At 42.6% G+C, this 26,494-nt stretch overlaps 1 protein-coding gene across 3 annotated transcripts in view; it reads left to right on the forward strand.

Moving 5' to 3' along the window:
- Positions 1–403: 403 nt before the first annotated feature.
- The window catches only part of H6PD (hexose-6-phosphate dehydrogenase/glucose 1-dehydrogenase), a 37,071-nt gene continuing 10,980 nt past the window's right edge, over positions 404–26,494 (forward strand). Inside the window, exons 1-3 of one of the 3 annotated variants that reach the window (XM_088468230.1) lie at positions 569–673; positions 16,130–16,259; positions 22,743–23,388. In XM_088468230.1, the coding sequence (XP_088324356.1) occupies positions 22,750–23,388 (639 nt within the window). In that variant the 5' untranslated portion in view covers positions 569–673; positions 16,130–16,259; positions 22,743–22,749. Of the gene's footprint in view, positions 520–568; positions 674–16,129; positions 16,260–22,742; positions 23,389–26,494 lie in introns of those variants that run through there. The other 2 variants (XM_088468228.1, XM_088468229.1) reach the window with 2 other exon arrangements.

Raw genomic sequence — 26,494 nt, forward strand, 5'->3', positions numbered from 1 at the left:
AACAAATCAGCAATAAACATGTTTATGTTTTAATTAAGCTAGAAAACAAAGGTTTGATTGGCTACTGTGGTTTTGCACTTGTAAAATAACCCCCATTGTTTTATAGGAGTCATGCAGAAAGCAAGATTCCTGCAATTACAGAGCAGACCCAGTAATCTGCAGTATATTCACTTGTTGTAGCCGTTCTCTTACGGAGATGATTGCAGTTCTAACCATTTGATATATACAGTATATAACATGCAGCAATATGTGTCACCCTCTGTTAGAGAGACGTCTGAATGTACTATACTATTACTGTAGTCTCATTTCCTGCTGAATCTGATTGCCTCTCACAGTTATACTTCTCACCCCCTCCCTCCCTCGTCACTGCAGCAGCAGCCTAATAATCACATGGGGAGGAAGAGGAGGAGAACAACAACCCGGAGCTATACGCACCTGGCTGGCAGCAGCCGCTTTCTGTTATTCAAGCTCCACATGGAGTAATCTGATCTCCGGCTGCAGGTGGCGCTGTGCTGACAGGTGTGTCTGTACCTTGTACCCCAATTGTATGCCGGTAGGAAGAGGAGGTCTTGTGTTACACGTTCACAGAGTCTGCTGGTAGTACGGTACTGTAGGCTGGCTGCGTGGTGCCATGCACAGCTGATGTAGAGGAAGTGAAAGTATTACACAAAGGGTATAGTTACGGATTGTACCTTACTTCTAGGTTACAAGCGTTTAAGTATGTTTTTGAAAATGACTGTATTTTGAATTATTGATCAAATGCACTATGTGATTCCTTTTTCTGCGTGTTAGTTGTCATTATTGACATTTATTCTTATTTGTGGCTTTTAAAAGGACTTGGAGAGTGGTAACAAACAAACCAATGAAAATAAATGAATTGTTATGCAGACTGACATGACCCCTTCCACCAGGTACAAAATGTAAAGCTCCTGGACTTCCCTATTTATGATTGCTGTCACCTGTGTGTCAAAATACCCTTTTCATCAAATAAATTCAACACAGATATCTGCAATCCATTTGCAGATCCATAATGGTTGCAGGGTTACTATATTTACCTGTAAATATACTAGGCCACACACTAGGCCAACTTGCATCCAACTAGTTGATTGGTTGGAATGAAAATCTGGTAAGGTATGGGAGTAACTGACAATCAGCAATTTGCTCTCAAACACCGGAAAATGGACAAAAACTGTTGTTTGAACAAATTGTTTTGATCAAACATTTTAACAAACTTGTCTGATGACCATTTTCATCTGTTTTCTGGCATTTAGGAGCAAATTGCTGATCATCTGTTACTCCCATATGTTACCAGATTTTCATTCCAACCAATCAACTAGTTGGCTGGTTGGATGAAAGTTGGTCTAGTGTGTGGCCAGCGGAAGTGCAGGTTTCTGCCCACACTTTCCACGAAAATATATATATATCCCCCCCCCCCCCCTATTCCCACTTGGATGATAGGGAATGACATTGGACACTGGCTGACGTCATCGTACAGAAACTGAAGGGGATCTAGCTCTTCCTTGCTGCTTCCTCAAATCTACAGGGAAGTGTCACTGGCACCATGTTCCTGGAGATATCTGCATTTGCAATAGAGAAATTGTGGTCAGCGCCATTGTCCCAGAGAGTTGTTCCTGGAGCAGGGTAGGGGGTGGGCGTGCTAGAAGACTGCTCACTTCCCTAACTCCTCTCCTCACATGCCTCTGCTGCAATCATAACTTATAACTTAAGAGGGTAGTTTGTACCTGGGAGCATGGTTGTGGGTCTGGTTATGCTCCAAACCCGCTAAGGCGGTATTGGGTGTGTTGCAGTTACATGCAAAGCTCTGCAGCAAGCTCTCCCAGGATAATATTTTGTTTGCATTTAGTTGCAATTTATTTTGTGTGTGGGGGGGGCTTAAATATTGATTCTCAGAATTACTGTAAATACTAGTGGTAACGTCACATTTGTATTGGCGCAATCTAATTGCATTTGGATCATATTTGTCTGTTCAAGCCCTAATGGTGCGTACGCACGCAGCGATTTTTTTGGATGACTTAATGATAACAAAATCATTATCATTCAGTCGTCCAGAAAATCATTCAGTTTCTGCCCCCAAACGATGAACGATAACTACCAATGCGCGCCACCGCTGGTAGTTGGTAGTTATTGTTCATCGCCCGAAATGTCAGGTTGAACATGTTCGGGGATAAAGGAGGCAGCCCGGCACTAAACGAAATCGTTCTTGATGTCGTTCAGTGTTTCTGCTCAGTGTCATTAACGACACTGAGCACACCCCTGCCGGGGACACACGGTGCGATTTAGTTCGTGGAGCAAATCGTCCCGTGTGTATGCACCTTAAGGCTGGGTAAAGATTTTCTGTCCAACCATCCAACTAGTTGATTGGTTGGAATGAAAATCTGGTAAGGTATGGGAGTAACTGATCAGCAATTCCTGATCAATGGCGATGAACAATGGTTTTGTAGCTTTGAGGGCAATCTGAATGTTCATATGAAATCCTAAAAACACCCAAAATTATTAGTCCTGTGGCTGCAGAATGCAGTGGCATTAGAAAGGTCACTTGCTACGGCTAGTCATGAAACAGTCAGGGTTCAGAGTAATGCGGTCTGCCCCTGACTGATGTTCTGTACATCTAGCCTCCTTGTGCATTAAACAGCCCTTCTAGTCGCTCTATGCCATGGCACGACTCAGTAACGCAGGGCGTCTTTTTGTGACTTCTTCCCTTAAAATGCGTGTTATTTCGCAAAGCGATGTGAATGTGATGCACAAGCAGCTTCTGCTGATTAAAATAATATGCAACATGTCTATATTCTGTGCGTGACTCTGGGTGTATCTTCATGTATCTACGTTAGTGTCACAGCCGCTGAGACTGTAATGTAGCATTTTGCATGCAGATGCATTCGCACACAGAATATAGGCATGCCACATATTTTAATCAGCAGAAGCTGCTTGTTCGTCCTATTCGATCTGCAAATAACACGCATTTTAAGGGAAAAAGTTGCGTCAAAAGGCGCTTGGCGCTAGAGTCGCACGGTGCTCACGCATTGTGTAGCGTGCGGAGGATAGATGTATGAGGAGGCATCTGTAGTTTAGCATTTTGTAGTGTCTGTCTAATAACCGCTCTTGTATACTGATTGCATTAGTGCAATGTACCACGGGTGCCTGCAAGACCTTAAGCTAAATTTTAAGAAGCATCGAATTTGACCTACTAATTTAAAGCGGCACTAATATTTACTGTAAAACATGCTGTGCTTTGCACTTAATATTAGTGTTGCTTTAGATTGCATGCTTACACCTGAGAAGTGGCGGTTACACTCCGTCGTTATGTAAACCTAGCCCCACGTGCCTGAACTCTAATATTAGTTTATTGATATAGTGTCCATACACTTTCAGTGAGAAAAGAGGTTTCCCCCAAATAACAGGCACTTCATATTCTAAAATATGCAATCCTATCACCTCTGTGGTTATTCTGGAAGGTATAACACACAATCAGACTAAACAGGTACGGTAATAGACTGTAATAAATCCTGTTGTGCTGCCTGCATAATAGCCTTCCAGACTCCACAGCAAATTAAAAAATATTGGGATATATGCAGCACTTCAACCCAGGTAAAATGACTTCAACTTGATATCACACAAATGGAGGAATGCCACCATGTTACCCAGCTGCGCACATACTGGGCAGTTACTGTAGTACCGACTATTGGGTGCGAGGGCAAGCTTATGATGTCGGCAGCCACGAAGAGACGTTTTGGAACAGCACATTGCGTCCAACGCATACAGTTGAATTCCCCCCCCCCCCCTTCAGTGTGTCCGCATATACAATATTCTGTAAAAATGTCTATCGACTGTCCCGGCAATTGCTATTTTTCAGAGGATATTGGTGATTATGTTGAAAGAATGATGAAATCGCAAAATACAGCTGTATCCTGCAACTGTCTCTTTTATAGTCACTTCAATACAGTCTGTGATATCAAAAAATATCACTGAAAACGCAATGTATATCTGTTCCACTTTTAATACCCATCTACATGTGTTCCCATGCCTCATACTTTGAACACAGAGCTTCATAGAAAAAATGGGAACATGGAAAATGGGAACAGTGTAGGTACCTTGGGATGCTATTATGAGAGAGGAGATGAAGGTTACTCACCGTTTGTTTATTGCTCTCATCCTCTGTTTTTCCTTCTGGCTGTGGAGTTAGTGGACAGTGTGCAATTATGCATGGGTAAATAATTACTAAATAAGTGCATTGGTTTTGTTACCATACTAATCCAGTTAATTCGGTAATTGTAGGCAGTGAGTTAAACATGGGTTAGTAAATTCTGAAATAGCTTCTACAAGGCTAAAAGTTCAGTCAGAGATGGGTGTAAGCCATCGCATTTCGCCATGCTAGTGTGACTTCCTCAGGGTCTGCCTGCTGTTAAAACTATAAATGCAGTCTGTAAAACAAAGGTGGTCTGATTGCAAATCCATAGTCCTGGTGGGCTGTAGTGGTGAGACTGTTGTGGAAGTTCTAGTCTTCAATGTCTTTAGTAGACATTGAAATGTACTGAGAAAAAAACTACAAAGATGTAGTAAAAAAGGGCGCTGTGAAGAGTGATTTCCCTAGCAGCTGCAATAAGGAGGTAGTCAGCCTCCGGATAGATAATAGAAAAGAAAGTGATGCAGCGCTAATAAATGGATGAAAATATTTAATACTAACCAATGTAACAGTAAAAGCAATTATGACATAAATGTATAAAAAACTATAAAAAAAGAAAGGATTCACAAATGAATGACATAAATCTGATAACATAAAGGTTAGGCTTTAGAAAAATCATGCATGATAAATGAACCCTGTAGGCACTTAATTGCTGCAGCAATAGTTTGAAAAATGGACATAGATAAAAATATCCTAAAAAAGCACTGGAGTGAGGATTGTAGATCCAATATTAGGAAAATGTTCTTTACCAGCTTAAGTTCACATACGTAAGGATCCTGTAATTAGCGATGGCATCACGCCGGCAAACCTCCAACGCAAGGATATACCTCTGAACTGTAAATGCTGAAGCTGGAGGAAAAGTCCCAAGTCCAATTAGGTGCTCCAATGCAAATTCTTGTAAAAGTCCAAAAGATAAGTGCCATAAACCAGGGATAACCTCAACGCGTTTCGCTACCAACAGGTAGCTTTTTCAAGGTGTCTACATGGTTGTCATATAGCCTTATATATACCACCCTTCATTAGACTCAATACTCGTCAGATTAATCCAATCAAATACAAATGAAACCTGTGTGATCATCAACATACATAGAAATATATAGGAATAGTGATAGGAGGCAGACCTGGGAACAGATTGATCCAAGGCCCTGGTTCAGACCCACTCGCAAGCGGCTGTCCGCTCGCAAGTGGGTCGATGGTCTGCACTGAGCATGCGCACGACGGAGGGAGCTCCGTCGTGCGCATGCGCCAGACGCGACGAGCGAAGGACTTTCCTTCGCTCGTTGTGTCTGATCAAAGGGGGCGTGCTGTCGATGTTGATTGAAAGCACGCCCCCTTTGGTGGGCGTGCCGGGGGCGTTCCCAAGGGAACGCCTCCCGTCTGAAGCCGGCCCACTGACATCACTAGTGATGTCAGTGGGAGTGATTTTGGCTCTGATAGAGCCAAAATCACTCCGGGCCTTGCGGTTGAAAACCTCAACCGCAGGCTCCGGCTCGCAGTTTCGATGGTCGCGATGGTCACGACCATCGCGGCCATCAAACTGCACGCTCGTATAGGCTGTGGGTGGTGACCCACAGCTATACGAGCGTCCAGGAGGACGCTCCATTTTTATGGAGGGCGGCCCTCATTCAGAGCGTGCGCTCTGCTCAGAGCGTACGGCTCTGAATGAGGGCCCAAGTGTATAAAAACAAAGATAGCCTAACTTACTGTGTACAAGTCTGATCATCAATAAAAACCACAGGTGTCTGTTAATTCAGTAATACATTACTGGTCAGGAAAAGATCATGTGACCGGATCAGACTAGGTGTGGAACGCTGCAACATCACGTGCTGCGCTCCAAACCTCTGACTGTAACCGGTACCTTAATTGCTTAATCTTTGGTCACACGTAATGTACTGTGTTGGAACGCACCGTCTTTTTGCGCCGCTTTCCACATAAGCAATCAGAATTAGTGTGGAACGCTGCAGCATCATGTGCTACGCTCCAAACCTCCGACTGCACCCTGTAGCAAATTTGCTTAATCTTTGGTCACGTGTATTGTACTATGCTGGAACGCACCGTCCTAATGCGCCGCGTTCCACATAGACAGTCAATACTATTGGTGCAAATATTTCTTTAACCCTACACAGCGTATAGTGAATAACAGACTAAGGGAAGGGATGCTAACCTTAAATCCATGGGGACTTATAGTACATTGAATGCAGATATATATATTGTACTATAAGTTACCTTTATTAAAAAATGATAACATAAACAGAATAAACAATACATAAATAATCCATAGTTTGGAGTTTTTTAATAGCCGCACCAAAACTGTTTATAAGATACATTCTATGGCGAAAGAGAAAATATCAATAAAAGGGGGGGGTTAAAATAAAAAACCAATCACCTATAGTCAATATAGATTATATATATTCTGTACCCTGTTGACAGATCATAAACAAAACACCATGAATGCACACATATACTATTTGATTCAATGACTAGACACTAATCCTAACAAAAATAGGCTTACTGCATAAAACCTATGATACTCTCACACATGCATCAAAGGGAGTGTGTACATATGAACCATACAACACTCTCAGAAATTCATTGAGGAGAGTATACATATAATAAAGGATTAAAAAATTATTTAAATAAATGAATAAATAAACAGGGATGTCGACTCTAAATCTCCAGTTTATAGTACAGCATTTAGCTCAAGAGCTTCATTTAGTCCACTAGGTAATAGGGAATTAAGTTGAAATGTCCAATATATCTCCTGTTGACAAAGTTTTCTAAATCTATCACCCCCATGTGAAGTTGGGGGGATAAACTCCAAACCAATGATTGTTAGAGAACCAGGATCGTTACCATGTATCCATAAAATGTTTAGGAATGCTATGATTATATTTTTTATTTAGAATATTCCTACGATGTTCCATGTATCTCACCTTAAGGTGTCTAGTTGTTCGACCCACATATTTAAGGTGACAACTACATTGTAGGAGATAGATCACCCAACTAGTATTACAATTTATAAAGCTGGTGATTCTTTTTTCCTCTCCTGTCATGGTAACCACAGATACAGTTTTATTCACAGCATATTTACACGTTGTACACCTTGAACCTCCACATCTAAAAAAGCCACAGGTTCTCGTGTCTAGCCAAGTAGTACCGCATTTATCTGAATTCTTAACATCAGAATCTGGTTTCATAAAGCTTGGGGCAAGAATAGTTTTTAGAGAACGACTCTTTTTAAACATAAACTCAGGGTAGGTAGGAAGAAATTGATTAAGTATAGGATCAACTTTTAGTATGTGGTAATTGGATTTGATAATTTGTTTGATTAAATTTGATTATTAAATTTACTAATAAAAGCCAACTCTCTTGTTTTTTTGTTATTAGTATTCTGCACACTCTCCTTTTTAAATTGTAGTAGAGAATCTCTATCCGTCTCTAGTACTTCCTTAAATGCCTTTTCCAAAATATGTTTAGGATATCCTCTACTCCTAAAGGACTCTAACATCTTATTAGATTGTTCTCAAAATATTTCTTCTGTCGAGCAGTTTCTCCTAATCCTAAGGAGTTGCCCCTTAGGTATATTGATCTTCCATGGCATATAATGGGCACTACGAAAGTGTAGATGGGCATCTGTCCCAACATCCTTGATGTAGTTAGAGGTGATAATATTATCACCCAGCATCTCCAGGGTCACATCCAGAAAGTTTAATCTTATTCTTATTAAAATTGTGCGTGAAAACCAAATTAAAAGTGTTAGTGTTGAGAGAACGTACAAAATTTAAAGCTGTTACATTTGGTTAGTATTAAATATTTTCATCCATTTATTAGCGCTGCATCACTTTCTTTTCTATTGAAATATACTGACTCAGTTCAGGTGGTAGTTTCAGACGCCTGGTATAAAAGTTACAATACTCATCATTTTTATATACATTACTGTATGTTTTATATAAGATAATTTAAGCCTCTTAGTAGAGAATAGATGAATCTAAATGTAGGCCCAATACAGAAATATTGTGTGATATTTCAAATATGTTAAGGTGCTAAGATCTGAAGCTGTATAAATTTCACCAACTTTTTTTTTTTTTTTTTAACTTTGCTTCAGCCGTTTTTTATTGAGTAAAACTGCACCATCCTTGGTGAATGTAACAGTTTGGTGTGTTTGACTATGGTCAGATCACTTTTTGTGTTCATTGTTATTCTCTATAGCAGTGTTTCCCAAACTTGGTACTCAAGGCGCCCTAACCGTACAGCTTTTAGGGATATCCATGCTTAAGCAAAAGAGACTTGGGGGTCTATTTACTAAGCAGTGTTAGAGTGAAAAGTGATAAGGTGCCAGCCAATCAGCTCCTAACTGCCATCTCGCAGATGTGAAACACTCTGTGTTTGAAAAATGACAGTTGGGAGCGGAATCGTCCAAGTCTGACTGCAAACACATCAGATGTCAGATATCGTTATCTGACCATCGGGAACACGCATCGTTCAAATCGTTCATCTGACAGATATGTCAGATTTTCCTTCAGATTTGAATGATTAAACGATTTTTTAAATCTTTATCGTTCAGATCTGAAGAAAAATCTGACTGGGTGTTTGCTCCATTAGTCTGGAGGGAGAAGCTAATACTGCGTACCCACTACACGACAGTACTGAGTGATTGCACGATTACGACATCGTAATCGTGCAATCGCTCAGTAATCAGGCACACATCGGGTTGTAAATGTCGGAAACGACCAGCGATGCGCGATCCCGCTGGTCATTTCCGACATCAATCGTCACCCGAACATGCTGGTCAACCTGATGGTAATGTGCATGTTAGGGGATGATTGATGTGCCTACACTGAACAACTGCTTGTTCAGTGTAGCCACAGCACAGACTGAAACGACTGCACGATTACAATGTCGTAATCGTGCAGTCGTTTCATTGTCTGCTAGTGGATGTGCCCCTTAAGAGACAGGAACTACTGGTTCGGTTGAAAAGATAACTCGCCTCTCTACTGTGCGGAAGGAAGACTAGAAATTAGAGCAATTCACCTCCATCCTCAGGTTGTACAACATATTTGTATGATGATAATGTCTAAACGACCAACGGGAGCGCGCATCGCTGGTTGTTTTTAGACATTTTTTTTTAAACTATCTGCAAACTATTTTCAAACGATTATGGAATGATAACTATATCGTTATCATTCATTTGCTCAATTTATACGTCTAATGCACAGGTTCTCAAACTCTGTCCTCAGGACCCTAAACAGTGCATGTTTTCCAGGTCTCCTCATCAGGAATCTCAAGTGAAATAATTAGCTCCACCTGTGGATCTCTTAAAATGTGTTGGTGAGTAATGAGTACACCTGTGCTCCTGCTGGGTGACCTAGTTTGAGAACCTCTGGTCTAGTGGATGTGTGCCTTTCCTGTCATTTTCAAAGACTGTGCTAGATAAATGACAGGTAGAAGTGGATTATTTGCTTTGGGCATCTTCTCCACTTTCTCTCTCCAAGGCTTGATACATCTCCCCCTTTTATCGTATAGAGCTGGCAAGCATTGTACAGCCGTTATTTTATAATGAGCATAAGTTACATTCCCTGAAGGTAGTTCTGTGAAGTGAAACCAGTTTTGTCATAACCAAGCAAATGTATGTGGATTTCTGTCAAAGCTGAGCTTTTCATCACTGGTTGCTAAAACTAACACAAGCTGTGAATGGCGTTCTGCTTACTTCCAGTGTCTCCTTGATACCGAAGCCGTTATGTGTAATTCTGGGTACACACTAAACGATGTGTATGCGGCACGATCTCGTTAACAAGGGGTATGTAAATCTGGCTGTAGGGAAGGCTCCTGTCAAAATACCGACAGCGGCATCCCGATGGTTGGTATCCTGACAGGGGCTGGGTAAGTATACTTACCCTCCCCCCTTCTCACCCTAACCCTCCCCATTAGTGCCTAAACTTAAGTCTCCCCCCTTCGTACCTAACCCTATCCCTCCCCCCTAGGGGTTCCTAAACCTAACCACTGCCCCCCCCCCCAAACTAACTAACCCCGCTATGCTATCAAAATCTAACCTCCCCCCCTGCGGCTAACACTAAGGGTGCCCCGGTCTTAACTTGTTCGGTCTGGCGTCCTTCTGTGTTGCTGCGTCGGGCTTAAGATAGGCGTCGGTATTTCGTCGCCTATCTTAAGTCCCGTGTTGGACTTTCGGGATAGAGACCGCCGGCCACCGGTCTCAGAACTACATCCCCACTTCAGCATGTGCTGATGCTCTACAGAGGGGCACAGGTCTCTGGGGGGTTCAGTTACCACAAGACCTCTCCAACGACTGAATGTTTGATGCACTCCATAAATATCACATCCTGTATTGCTGTGATAAGTGGTGATCCAGGATATGTTTTTGCACCAAGAACTCCAGTAATGATACATTCCTCGGCGCCAGACCTAGAGTGAACACTAAGACGGCCCATACATGGTGCGATTTTTTTTTTTTTTTTTTTGCACAATCTGGATGATTTCAATCAATCTTAACAATCAATCGTGCACATCGTGTGTTGATTCTGTGTGTTTACGATGACTATGCACGTCCCCGTCGTCGTATAGCTGGATCGTAGATCTTATGGCAAAACCAAAAGACTGCGATCTATTGTGTACAATGTGATACACATTAGCATCCAAATCGTATGATCATAACGATCAATCGCACACCATTTGAACACATCGTATGGAGAATTTCAAGGGAAATCATGCAACACATCGTGACGTTTCAATATTTCACTGTGTAAGGCCGGCATAAGAATGGTAAGGGTGTATAGTCTTACTAATCGGCTGCTCACTCTGCAGATCCTGGGACGGCCACTATGTGGCCCAGGTGTGTACCCAGAGTAAGTCTCAAAGTAAGCAGCATTCATTTAAGTAAGCGAACATCATATGTGAAAGAAAGACACAGTTAATAAGCGCATGGTAAAGGCTAAGCAAATAGTAGTTAACTGCACAATATAGTCGTGTCCCATAGTCTTCATCAAAATATGTAATTTATCTGTTGATGTGCTGCCTGTGTACTATTTACTGTCTGCAGACCTCAGTCACGGGACTATTAACTCTGTGGCCTTTAACTGGCATCTCTTGTATTCTTTTACTATGTAAATAAATGCATATATAAAATGATATAATTTAATTTATGTGACACTCCCCTGTCACAAAACATTCACTATGCTAGAGAGATTAAATATTCAAAGCTTAAAAGTTACAGGTTCAATTACTCGCCTTCCACGGCCTTTGTAATCTAGTAAACATAAAAACTTGTTTAGTAAAATCTTTGCATATATCTTTTTATGTAGTCTTATCTCATACGGAAATGTAGCACTTTTTATTTTGGTATTTTGCTGCTTTTACCCTCCCTATAACTGTATAGCAGCAGTATAGACCTCCTACACACACACACACACACACACACACACACACACACACACACACACACACACACACACACACACACACACACACACACACACACACACACACACACACACACACACACACGCACGCACGCACAAAAATATAATAACACTTTTTTTTTTTTTTTTTAGTCAGGTTACCTGCGAGAGTTTTGTTGAACGCTGCATGTCAAACGATCACGTCAGACATGCAATTGTAAGGTAGATAAGGTAGAAGGGAAAAAGTGTGAAGAGAACGGTGCCTTAACTTCAAGGACATATGTCAAGGTATATGGTGTTACAGGGAATCATTGGGTTTCATTTCCATTAATATTTACAGCTCCTACTAAGTAATATAAAAATCTGTCTGAGCCATCAGGGAAATGCAGTAAGAAATGGCGGCAGAAAATAAATATAGGTTTCTGAATAAGGCCACACACCTGAGGCTAGAACAAAGATTGTTATATGCACATACAAGTAACAAAAGCAGTATAAAGTATGGTGCACCTGGAAAAGGGGAGGATCCCCCGAAACCTTGTACACCATACATACTCACTTTGTTGCTTTACAATAAAACTAGTAAAGGGACCCGACATATGCCAGATAACTTTAGACTGCTCCTTCCTCTAGTGCAGTGGTTCCCAAACTTTTTGAATCACGGCGCCCTAGAGTATCAGCATTGTTTTCACGGCTCCCTAAACCAAACGTTTGTTATTGAGAAATTCACAAAAAAATTTAGTAAATTAGTAAAGTGAAGTAAATTGTGCTGACCTGTCATCCTTAGGCTCAGTTACGTGGTGGTGTACAGGTTTCCACTATTGATTGTCCACATATTTACATTACATTGACCATAAATAATTTGATTTGGTGCTGGACCACCAACCTGAGGCACCCCTGTAAGTGTCCCGAGGCGTCCCAGCTTGCCGCGACACACAGTTTGGGAACCACTGCCCTAGTGCCTAACCCTAATACTTACTGTCAGGATGCCAGCAGTCAGTATTCTGGCACCGGGATTCCGACTGTTTTCGTAATTATGGTGCCGGCACCACTGACCGCCGGTATGATAACTACATCCAATTTGGTGGTATAAGAGACTTAAGCCTCTCGTCCATTTTTTTTTTATTTTTTGCCTGCTCATCCTCTCATATATTGGCAAATGGATGCTGTCAACATCCTGACCGCAGGGATTCCGGCGCTCAGAATGCCGACATCGGACGGAATCCCGACACTTGTCAGAATCCCGGCACCAGCTTCCCGAAAAAAAGTAGCAGGGTTAGCGTTAGACACTATGGGGAGGGTTGGGGATAGGCACTGAAAGGAGAGGGTTAGGTTTAGGATGCGGGGAGGGGGAGGTTAGGGTCAGGCACCAGGGAGGGAGGGTTAGGGTAGGGAGAAGGGGAGGGTTAGAATACCGACAGACAAGTGTCGGTATTCTAACCCTGTCGGGATGCGGCGTCGAAATTATGACCACCGGGATCCCGCACGGTGGCATCTCATACCCATCCTATTGGCAAATGTTATTGTATGCACACCTCATGCCCGCAATCAGGCAGCCTGATGCAGCTAATGGTGATTGGGAGTGAATTATTTCTCTTGACTAATGTTGTCCTTTAAAGAGGAAGTCAACTATACTGTGAGTGGGTCTGACCGCATTTGAGACTTTCCTCAATGTAACGTAACCCACAAATGATGCTCTTTAAAATAATAATAATTATTATTGTTTTATAACTGCCCCTATATATACCTGGATTTACATTATTGAAACCTATCTAGAAATGGATCAAACGGCGCCTAAATCCCAAGCCCATCCACTGGCCTCACTTTCTTTACATAGAATATTTTGTGGCTTTGCTGGTCCTGTATCAGAGACAAATATAGTGACGACATGCCCTCGGTAGCTGAACTGCCCAGTCTGGCAGGTTTTTACAAAAGTACCAGGGTTAGAATAATCAAAATCTGGAGAAGACTTGGCTACAGTTGCCGAAAAGCTTCTGTGCTGACCTGGCCCTAACCCCAAACCCTGAGTGAAACATTTACCTTAAGTCCAACATTTTTTTTGTTTGTGTTCTCTACACTTTGAGATCAATTCAGTCAGATGTGAGGGGATGTAGTTAGCAGACCGGAGGCCGCCGGTCTAACTCCCGACAAGGGAGTTTAGATAGACGGTGAAATACCAAAGCCTATCTTAATCCTGACGCCAGACCACAGAAGGACGGCTGCCCGAACGAGATTAATCTGGGGTATCCTTAGTGTTAGCCGCGGGAAGGGGGTGGGGAGGAGAGAGAGGGTTAGGTTTAGGGTACATAGCGGGGTTACTGTTTAGGTTTTGGGTGGGGGGGTGGTTGGGGTTAGGCACCCCTAAGGGGGAGGGTTAGGGTTAGGGCAGAAGGGGTGAGACAGTGCCTAAACCTAACTGGGAGGGTTAGGCTGCAGGTTAGGGGGAGAAGGGCCGAGGGTAAGTTTACTTATTCAACCCCTGTCTGGATACCAACCATCGGGATGCCGCTGTTGGTATTCTGCAAAAGCAAACTCGCATAAGGAAACTTGCATACATCACGGCAATGCGCACACCCATGAAATGCGAGGTTCGATTAGAAATGGCGATTCATGGAACTTGCGGCAAGGTCATGCAACCTTTCTACAATAAGTGACCTGGTAGAAGTGCATGAAAAATTGGGGAACTCATCCTTAACCCCAAAAAAGTGACAACTGAGATAGCAGGACCATATACAGTAGAAGGTTGTTAGTGGCCATAAGGAAAGTACTGGAGGTTCTTATACGGTGTTAAATGGATGATTTTTGCATTTTTTTTATTAATAGTTGAAAAATGATAGAGAGCAAGTGTTTTTCAGCAAATTAAAGTCTTTTTTTCTGTACCCCATAATGCTGTAAAGTGATTTTTCAGTGTTTTTATACAGGTTTTAAAAGTTGGGAGGAAAACACTTTTCGCTCCCATCTGCAACTTGTAAAACCCCTCTCCCATCAATATAACACCTCCATGTGCCTGTCCCACATCATATACACCTCCATGTGCCTGTCCCACATCATATACACATCCATGTGCCTGTCCCACATCATTTACACATCCATGTACCGGCCCCACATCATTTACACATCTATGTACCTGCCTCACATGATTTACACCTCCACATACCTGTCCTACATCATTTACACCTCCACATACCTGTCCTACATCATTTACACCTCCACATACCTGTCCTACATCATTTACACCTCCCCATACCTGTCCTACATCATTTACACCTCCCCATACCTGTCCTACATCATTTACACCTCCACATACCTGTCCTACATCATTTACACCTCCACATACCTATCCCACATCATACCTATCGCACATGATTTACACCTCCACATGCCTGTCTCACATCATTTACACATCCATGTACCTGCCCCACATCATTTACACATCCATGTACCTGTCCTACATGATTTACACCTCGACGTGCCTGTCCTACATGATTTACACCTCGACGTGCCTGTCCTACATGATTTACACCTCGACGTGCCTGTCCTACATGATTTACACCTCGACGTGCCTGTCCTACATGATTTACACCTCGACGTGCCTGTGCTACATGATTTAAGCTGCATACACACGTAAAGATTTTCTGTCCAACCATCCAACTAGTTGATTGGTTGGAATGAAAATCTGGTAAGGTATAAAAGCAAATGACCATCAGCAATTTGCTCCCAAAATGGACAAAAACTGTTGTTTGAACAAATTGTTTAGATCAAACATTTAACAAACTTGTCTGACGTCCATTTTAATCTGTTTTCAGACATTTAGGATCAAATTGCTGATCACCATTTACTCCCATACATTACCAGATTTTAGAGAAATTCACCTGAAACCTGAGATGTCTATATTAGCCAAATTATACTCTTTAAACACCTCCAAGTGCATTATTATTCATTGGGAGGGGTGTACCAGCGGTTCTGCACTGTGCACATTCTTACTGTAAGATAAAAATCTCAGTTACCTTTTCATCTGCTCAGGGGGGTGTGCACAAAAAAACGTGAAATTGCTGGGAAAACGCAATGCGAGTTTGGAATTTAATTGCTAATGCAATTAGCAGCACAAATTAACCATGAACTTGCTTATAATTGAATTGACCGCCTTGTGACCTATTATTATATTTACTCTTATACCGCTGCAATACCTCCCATTTAAAAAAACTCATTCATGTTAATTTTCTTTTTATATATATATAATTTGTTTTTTATTAAAATATTACTGTCATTTGTTTTGTATTTCACTTCCATTGAATTGTTGTGTAAGTGTTGTATTTGGCTCCTGGCCCTAGAGTGTAGGTATGAATCCTGCGTTGACTAGTCAGATTTTATCTTTCTATTTACCAAGCCTTTATCTCCTATGGTTTCAGCTGTCAGAACAATTGGCAAATAACAAGAGTGCTGGGAATATCTGAGCTCTCACTGCCAGGAAGAGTTTCTGTGTGATTCTTGTGCAAAGTTGTTGTTTTTTTTTTTCTAGTGTAATCATTAACACAGGGGGATCCTTGAACTGATTTCTTCCCGGGTTCACTTGTAACCTGCAGGTCAGTGTGATAGCCGTCTGCACGAACCAGCGTGTGCGAGAGGATCCTCTGAACTCTCCAGACCAGGTAGTGTAAGCTGCTTGTGTGATGCCTGGCAATGGTGGGGGGGGGATAGATGTGAGCTTTAGTACGTAGATATCCTCTCTTACGGATAGACCTCATGTTCAGCTTGATGTGTGTGTGTGTGTGTGCGCGTCTGTGTGCACGCCCCCCATGCAAGTTACACTACATTAGCCAGCCTTCACAGACAGGGCTGCACATTGAAGAATAGGCAAACTATTGATTCTGATTCTCTGCTCCAACTTATCCATGATTCATATCTCTGCAGCTTTTCTGCCAGTCAGGCAGTGATTAAATCCAGGAGTGTGACAGGCTCACTCTGGTGATCTGACCAGTCTTCCTACACTGCACTATAGAGCTAAATTCCGAGACAGTACCACACACGCCACAATACCACTTTTTTTTTTCTAAGAGGTCATTTTGCAACGCCTCCCTCTCTGGTAAAGCTATATACAGACTACAGAGATGGGTCACTTTTGCACATCCTCTTTACCATGGGATTTCCTGTGTCTCTATGCTCACACTACCTGTACTTTTGGTCACTGCTGGTTTTGGCTACGATGAGTCTGTAAGACAAACAAAGGGCCTGATTCATAGTTGTACAGTATTGCACAGGCGCTGCGTCTTTGTACACAGTGGCTGTGCAGTACTGTACAGCTGATGTGCTAATGCCGCAGGAGGCGTCTAAGGACAAAAGACTCCTCCTGCCAGCAAAGCAGATGCATCGGATCACTGTTGGCCATCTGAGTAGACCTAAGCTTACTCAGACTGGCGGTCGGAATTGCTCAGCCAGGGCCAGGAAATCTGCATCGGAAGATGCAGACACTGGCATCCGCGCGCCTACAAAACGGACCAAGTCGCCGCCCCACCTCCAAACTGCCACAGCGTGTCAGCCATGCTGCAGTTCGAGGGCACTGCCAGCGATGTCGCAGTCAGTGATCGCCACATGCACAGTACGGATCCTGCCCATGCGCCGTTCATTAAACATCGGAGTTGTACGCAAACTCTGAATCAGGCCCAAAGACTGGAACAATTGGGCTATTGGTGAAATAATAAGTGCTAGACTGTAGCTATTGTCCTTCTATGGCCACTGGAACTTCTTCTGGAATTGGGTTAAACATGAACATTCCTATTACTGCTGAAGCATGGCATACATTATATCAGCAGGATAATAATGTAAGAGGGTGTCCGCATTGAGTATAGCAGAACATATGAACACAAGGCTATAGTACAATTACTACCCAAGTGAAGGGCAGGTTACAGGCAGCCTTAACCTTTATTACAGATGACTGGTGCTCACATATCTCAACACCACTGGGTATTAAAACCTGCTTTGAAAAGATAGTGTAGTGTGTTTTTAAAAGCAATAAAGCAGCTGTAAAGCAGATATAATAAACTACAAGGTTCAGGCCATAGTATAAGCATTTTGACTTGCAGCACTAAAAATGGCGTTTGTAAAGTACAGCTTAGTATACCCATCTAAGATAGAAAGACTCCATTGTAAAGCCTCATACGTTTTACATTTCAGTCAGGAGTTCTGTAGAATCATGAATGTGTTACCATATACCTAGCAGAGTTATTTAAGCATATTGTAGCATTTATTTTGAATAAAATATGATTTTCCACACATGATTTTCCATGCCCATGGTATGAGTATATATTTTTAGCTGTGCAGGGGGAGATGTATCAAACCTTGGGGAGAAAGTACCAACCAATTGGCTCCTACCTGCCATATTTCAAACAGCCTGTAAAATAGCAGTTAGAAGCTGATTGGTTGGTACTTTATCTCTCTCCAAGGTTTGATACATCTTCGCCACAGTCTCTTACCCGGAATGCTCGGGACTGCAGGTTTTCCCAGGATGCACCTTCCATTCCCCCCTCATCAAATTGTTTAGCAGAATCTTTATAGAAAGTGTATGGGAAAATGTTTGTTACTGTATCTGCGGGTAACGTTATTAACAAACAGCAGCAAGTATTTAACTTTTATTTTTATTATTTTTCCCTTGTCTGTTTTTTGGAGCTTTCTGGATAACCTGTTTCTCCTCTAATAACAGTATATTACTACAAATAATGTTGTTTATACTAAAAAAAATTGACTACAGTCTGTTTATAAATTGTAAATAACTGTTCGTTTGTGATGTCGTCCTGTTACTTTAATAATGTTACTTGTGTAACAGGAATAACATATTCTGTTGTGTAGACAATGCAGAGCTTTATAATTTTCTTAATCTTAAATTCCCAAACGAAAAACTCCTGCTTTCGGTTTATTCCTGTTTATTTACAAAACCTTGTTGCTTATAATGTTTTTAAATAATATAGCCTCATAATTTCCAATGCTGCATGATTTCATGACTTACAAATACAGAAACAGTAGGGGTTATAGTAAGGTGCCTGTTTCTATGTCCTATAACTGCTGAGGGCCCTCTTTAATGATGTGGCACAATTTGATGGGCTGTGCCGTACTGCATGATAATAAGGGGGAGGTTCCTCCCAGCTGTATTTCTCTTCTCTATACTCTGCATCCTTGGGTCATTGGGTACAGAACACAGCGGCTAATTTTTCAAAGGGTGAAAAGTTTGTTTACTTGTGAAAATTGGTATTTTCTGCAGCAATAGGATTTGTTTTCACTTTGCCCTATTAAAAAAAAAAAAAATAAATACTGCTAGCATTAACACCTGATGGATGAGCCTATTTATCAAGCATGGGGGTACTTTATATCCTGTTAATGCCATCATCAAATATTGTTACAAGAATAAAAGCATAAAAAATGCTTTATTAGAATAAAGCATTTTTTTAAAAAAATTTTGCACTGTTTACAGTTTTATTGATTATTTTTTTTTTAAATAAAAAAGTACTAGTTTATTCCATGGGCACCACTGTAATAGATTTGTCTGTTTCTGTGCCTGCAATTAGTCTCATCAGGTAGCGCCTCCCATTATATATATTCAGGGTGTGCAGTCCAGAAATCTTTCCTATATACTCCATTTAATGTGCTTTATTGCACACCTGAGGGAAAGGAGATGCCCCCAGTCTGGATTAGCACGCTTCCTTATTGGTTTAAAAGCATGGAGTCTGGTAATGTATATGCACTCTAGTATTAGGCACAATTCTAGGTAAGTCCTACGAGTTTTATATACTGTAGTGCAACTTTGGTTCATTTTTGGGGCATGGGTACCCCCAGATTGCTTTTGTTGTTCTGTTTCAGGGCACCGCATTATAACACATTTTTCTATTATAACACATTTTTAACCCATCAGTGTTTATTATACATGTACCTCACTTTTTTATTTTCATTCTTTATATGCAGCTGTGGCTGCTCTTAACTATCTCTTTTACACTGCACTTTTCTTACTATGGCGGTGCCCTGGGGTGGCTTAGCTGGGCCAGTTTGGGGGTGTCCTGCGCTCTGGATTTGAACCCTAATATGTTAGGGACCTACCCGAAAGAGGTTACCTGGATATGGTGGGTAGGCCCATAAGCTTGGCCATGATTATGCTAAAAACCTCTATTGATTGCAAAATTGTATTGCATTTATATATTATCAGTAATTTGGAGTTGTGCACCTGAGATTTGTCTGTTTCTGTGCCTGCAATTAGTCTCATCAGGTAGCACTTCCCATCATATATATTCAGGGTGTGCAGTCCAGGAACCTTTCCTATATACTCAACTGTAACTTTCTGAAAAGTATCATTGTGTTTTCATCAACAAGTAGATCTTACTAACTGCTTTGTTGCTCATTTACATTTGGATGTATGTCAAGTTTATGACACGCCCCTCAGATGTAGCAGTACACACCCACTTTACCGCCGCGCTCATAGGTGTTAAGGGGGGCATCCACTACAAGATTTTAGCAGACGATTGAACGATAATGACGTCGTTATCGTTCAATCGTTTAAAATTCGTTTATAAATCGTGCAGTGTTTGGTCGTTAACAATCAACGATGCGCACTCCCGCTGGTCGTTTGATCGTCTCGTCAGTCGACCGAACATGCAGGTCAATTTCACTTGATCTATTAAAGATAGTTTGTAAATCGTTCAGACTGAAAGATAAAATTTCAAGGGAAAATCATTTAGAGATTGGACAGGGAGTAGATCGTCTAGTGAATGTGCCACTTTTACTTTCACAATCTCCCTGAAATACTTTTTCAAAAGTAGGCAAGTATGGTTTAAACCTTATATGAAAGAGTTACTATTGGCAGAAATATACACTGCAAACAGTGTATGACTGTTGCTGCCCTTAGTCATCCAGATATTGTTGCTGAAGTTTCTATTGGCAAATATATACACTTCAAACAGTGTATGGATGTTGCTAGCCATAGCCACAGATTGTTATGGATTGAAAGATCTACAGTAAAAAGGTAGACAATGTCTAGATAGACACCAGATGTTAGACAGGCAAAAGGTCGACATGTAAGAAGGTCGACAGGTACAAATGGTCAAAAGGTTGACATGAAAATGGTCGACACGTGTATTTTCTAACCCTAATGTTCACCCTAACCCACCCCTTGGTGCCTAACCCTAATCATTGGGGTAAGTACCTGTCGACCTATTGCCTGTCTAACATCTGGTGTCTATCATTGTCTAACTTTTTACTGTAGATCTTTAGACCGGATACCGCCACTGAGATAGTGCCCGATGTCTCTGTCTTATGGTGGGTACACACCTGACAGATATATCTGCAGATGATGCTCGTTCATACACAAGGAACGGCCATCCTCTGCATGCTGCAGCAGGGGGTGTGTCCCAGTGGGTGGGGGCATGTCCAGTCCCCCTCCCCGCTGCTGCCGCTGTGTGTGTACGGGCGGTCTGCAGACATATCGGTCCATATCGCTGGTACACACTGGCAGACGTGCAGCAGATATATTGGCCGATCAATTGATCGCCCAATATATCTGTCTGTTAGTGTGTACCCAGCATTAGGTTACTGGCCGACCTACAGTAGAAGTGAACGGTTTCTTTACCGTGTTATATAGTTGCTTCAGTGACCGGACCCTGCATGCTTCTTAATTGCTGACTGATCTGGTTGCTGAATGAGCAGATTATTGTGTTAGCACCATGAGCCTACGGTTTAAATTAGTACTTGGAAATAAGTGTTACCTTCCAGATGCACCATTCATACCAGTCTAATGCTGCCCATCCACTAGACGATTAGGTTGAACTATCGTTATCGTTCAGTCGTTTGCAAAAATGTCTAAAACGACCAGTGATGCGCGTGCCCACTGGTCGTTTAGACATCTATCATCGTGCAAACATGCTGGTCAACCTGACGATAACGTCAGGTTCAGCATGTTGCCAGAGACATCCTAAGACTGTTGACCAAAGGTCCAGCAGGGGCAACGTGCCGGTCTATTGAACTGCATGGAAAGGAGCCCCCTAAAAGGGTCCACTCACCTCCCCAGTCTCCACCCACACACACCCCCAAGTGGATTGCTCACCCCACCGGGGTGCCTGGGACCGAACAGGATTAGTACTGTTTTTTTCCAATAAACCCTTTGGCCCCCATTTCTGCCTCTGTCTTCATTTCCTCACCCACCACCTCCAGTCCATTAGACCCCCTTCCCTCCCTACACCCCATCACTCCACAAACAACATCGAACACAAAAGACCACAACACACTAGTACTCCAGCATTACACCCATAGGGCGAGCGCACCCTCCGCACCCTCTACCCCATTAGATGATTGATTGAGCCTGCACTGAACAACTGCTCGTTCAGTGTATGCTTATCACAGACATGACACGACTGCACGTTTACAATGTTGTAATCGTGCTGTCGTTTCTATGGTCTGCTAGTGGATGGGCAGCATTGTAAACCCTGCAGTTTTTATTTCAAAATTGGCAACTGTAGAATCCAGGGGGTCTCTCCTGCTGTCTGTGTCTCAGGGACTCTCTGCAGCTCAATCTAAAAGGAATCACCCCCTCCCTCTTATAAATTTGCAAATTGCAGAACACAAAATATATATTTTTACACGTAAGTCACATGTACCTAGAATAACATATACTACACAGCTCTAATGCTGTCGGGGTAATTGCACATTATTTGTGTCCTGCTTTTAGGGTTATGGACCATTGTCTATTTGAAGCTTATTCCCCGTGATACCCTTGCCATTCATCTACATACCTCCTATTAATCTTTGCATCTTATCCAATAACGTTGTTTTCTCCGTAATGGAGTCTGAGACTTGGCTGAGAGTCAGAGCTTTTTGTTTAATTGTATTCAATGATTAATTTGTGGACTTCAAGTATTCGTGAATAAAAGGTTATTTGCTTACGTGTAGAGACCTCAACAGCAATCTAGCTATGCCAAGAGCAATTTGTGGCGATTAGGTTTGTAAAAAGCAAATGACCCTCTTATGTTCCTTGTTACGGTTTAATGCATAACGTAGCACTCTCTGTGTACCTATTTCTATAAGGTATATGACATTGGAATTGCTAAATACACATTTTTTGTTTCTGTTCACTGAATCTTTTATTGATTTTCTATTTTCAGCAACTAAATGCCCATCACTATGCAGCTGAGAACGCTGTGTGGGTTGCTCCTGGTTGGCGCTGTTGCTGTCTCCTGCAAAGAGAACAAAGGACACGTATCTGTTGTCCTTCTTGGAGCTACCGGGGATTTGGCTAAAAAGTACCTATGGCAGGGTCTTTTCCAGCTGTATCTGAATGAGGTGACTAGAGGCCACAGCTTCAGCTTTCATGGAGCTGCTCTGACACCCCCGGAAAAAGCAGAGACTGTAATGTTTAACGCGTTGAAGTCTCTTAGCTGTCCTGGAGATGTTACCCCTGACAGGTGCGCCCTCGTGAAGGACCAGTTTCTGAAGCTAACCCGCTACAGACAACTTAAGACCGCAGAGAACTATACAGCACTGCACCATGACATCCTAAGCTCATTAGCAGAAGAGGGGCTCCACGAGGCCGGTAGGCTTTTCTATTTGTCAGTGCCACCGTTTGCCTATGCCGATATTGCTCGAAACATCAATGCCAGCTGCCGGCCGCCCCCTGGCGCATGGCTGCGAGTGGTGCTGGAGAAACCGTTCGGTCATGACTATGAGTCTGCCCAGAAGCTGGCCAGTGATCTGCAAACATTCTTCCAAGAAGAAGAGATCTACCGGGTGGATCATTACCTTGGGAAGCAGGTGAGAAAATGTTTTATGCAACCACCCCATTGATAAACTTATGCCATTATTGTGTGTGCAGCTAGTCAGTGTTACTGGGCTATATTTTCTTATGCTGCCTTGATAGAATTATTCGAAGGTTGTTCAATAAATATGGTAACAAGCTCTCATTGCGTAAATATGTTCAACTTGTACATATATTCGTATAATCAATTGTATGGCCTTGGTACAGATTATTTTTCCACATAGTCCCCACACTTGTCTAAGCATTTATTTCAATGGTACACCAAGACACCTATCCATGCATAGAAGAAATCAATGTCAAGCACCTGAAGCCAGGATATGACGGCATGTGTGACCAGATGCCCTCTTGCCGACTCCCGATCACAGATTGGGGTTTCGATCCCCACTGGAACTTGGGGCATCAGGGATTCCCGCTTACCGTCAGTGATCGCCTGTCACTGACTCCACCCACTGCGCCGTGGGCGTAATGATGCTGCCACCACCAAACTCCTTTCGTTGGTGTTTGGAACCGCTTACTGCTGTGTATGCGTCGACTAACTGCGGCCACATCCCCTGATTGGTGTTGGCTGACTCCTCCTGATCCCTCGCAATGGACCAGGCTCTGCACGGTAGCGGCCAGAGGGCTTGAGCTTCGGAGATGCTCGGCTCAACCCTGAACAGTAGGAGAACGGAATAGCGTTTGGCGCAATTCTGTTGGTCGCAGGAGGCAGATGCAATTGTAGTAAGGCAAGTTGTTTATTGCTCAAAGTCAGCATATGGTACAAAGATGTTCAGCAGTTCTTCTCCACAAAGAATATACACGGATGTACACATACAGGGCTCACATGCCCTCTTTTATGCCACTCCAGTACACATTACCATAGGGGGTAAGTCCACCCTGGGTTCCTCTTAGCCAATCATGCTATCTCACAAGATATAAATAAATTAATCTTAAATTTCACAGAAAATAACTAAATTTCCTCGTTACCACCCAAAAACATTTGGCTTTCCTAAAATACACAAACTTAGCATAGATTGTCTCTCAAACTGTAAAGTATAGCATTTCACAGGAACTGATAAATTGCATTCATTCTTTCAAATACTGAGGAACAATGCATAAAACCAGTTCGGCTTTCCTTCCAGTTCCTAGGAAGCTCAATCTAATAAGAGCTCCTTAAACCCAAACAAATTGTTTTCCCCAAACTTGCAGGGTATTTTAAACAGACACACCGGAGCCTTCCTAGCCCGCATTTCAATGAAAGTGCTAGAAACAAAGGATTTGGCATCTACGTCAGGATAATTAACATATCTCTAAGAGGTGAGAATGTCTCAAAAGCCATTTGCTTCTAACTGTTACAGCCTTCTAAACCTTATAACTTATACGTTCCTTATAAGTGCATAGGCTATACATTTAAAAGTACATTTCCACAACAGCGCACAGCTCATTGAATATAACCTGTTCAAACACATTACATATACATTCAAAGTACGTGGCGCACTGCGCCTAAAGGTCCTTTTAAAAATGGTACCGCGGCATGAGGGTTAATCCCTTCAGTGCCATGGCAGCCATTTTAATCACGTGTAGTCGGCCTCCGGCCACACAATGACTTCACCGTTGATTGCGAATCGCCTTCCACCCAGGTGCTTTATCAAAGGCCTAAAGAGATGGAAACCACTAGGTGCCAGGTCAGGCCTTTAGGGAGGATGGTCCCAGTACGTCCCAATTGTAGCATCGTAACATCTCGTGGATGCAGTTGGCTGAGTGTGGCCTGGCCTATCGTGCAGCAATATGACGCTTCCACTCACAGCAACAGAGGTCGTTTTTGACAAATTAACCCTGAGCAACTAGCTAAAATTTTGAAATGCTAAAATGCGCCCTGCCCTTATGGCGACGCCCAGCTGAAACAGCCAGTCGGCTGCTGTCCTCACATTCAGGCCGCAGTGCTCCGCGAATGGGAGAGGTTACAGTGAAACAGTCATGCGCACTGCATCTTTTCACTCTGCGGGGAGGACTTCGAGGCTGCCCAGCATCTCGGGGAGTGCTGGGCATGCCCCTCGCAGTGACGGAAAGAGGGTGCGTATTAACGCCAGCCCCCTTTTCGAGTAGCCACACACCTCTTTCAGCTGCACACGCATGGTGGTACCCATTTTTACCCCAGGTGCTCTGCCGCCCTCCGGCCCTGGCGTGAGCACTAAATCCACAAGAGCACGCCCTTGTGGTCCCAAAACAAGGTCGCCATGACCTCCTTTGCTGATGGATTTTTTTTGAAGGTGGGGATGGTGTGTAATTCCATGTCATGGATGCTTGCTTAGTCTCCTGTGTCACATGATACACCCACATTTCATCACGTAGCAATACGCTGCAGGAAGTGCAGTCCCTCCTCATGGTACCACGTCAAGTGCATGAGAGACAATCCCATCCGACTGGTTTTGTGAACTTCCGTGAGTTGCTTCGGTACCCAGCATGAACACTTATTCCTGTACCCCAGTTGCTAACTCGAATGCGTCTGTCCTTCTTAATCAGACCTTCCATGACAAATTGTTATCTGTAGTGGATGTGCTTTGCTGGCCGGATCGCTGCTCATCTTGAACGTCTGTCCTGCCATTATCAAAGGCAGTGCACCAAACCCAAGCCTGTTTCTGTGACATGAGGTTATAACCGTACACCTCGACAGGCTGGAGATGATTTCAGCTGCTGGTGTCCATTAGACACAGAAATCTGATCACACTGCACACCTCAATGTTTGACCATGTTTCCGCCAGCCCAGCCATCTTACAATTGATGCTGGGACAGTATGACTGATATGAGATGCAGTCTAATGGCCATGAGGGGAGGCAGTGGCCTACCTGCTCTTGCCTGGTGGGAAATTAGAATGAAATGGAGGACTTTATACACGTTAGAGGTCTTGTTTACATACTTACTGAACCACCATACATAACCTTTTGTTACTCTTTACATGTTTGCATAGCATTTGAAGCCATTTTGGCAATTATTGGGTCATTTTTAAACTAGAGTTGGTCATGAATGGCTTCCTATACATCCATGATGGGACTCCATATATGAAATAGGTAGCTACAGTATATATTTTCTCAAGAGGCAAATCTTATCCAAATCTGGGTTGGA

This window comes from Taudactylus pleione, unplaced genomic scaffold, assembly GCF_031769625.1.
Source record: "Taudactylus pleione unplaced genomic scaffold, aTauple2 ptg000082l, whole genome shotgun sequence".
NCBI classification, from domain to species: Eukaryota; Metazoa; Chordata; class Amphibia; order Anura; family Myobatrachidae; genus Taudactylus; species Taudactylus pleione.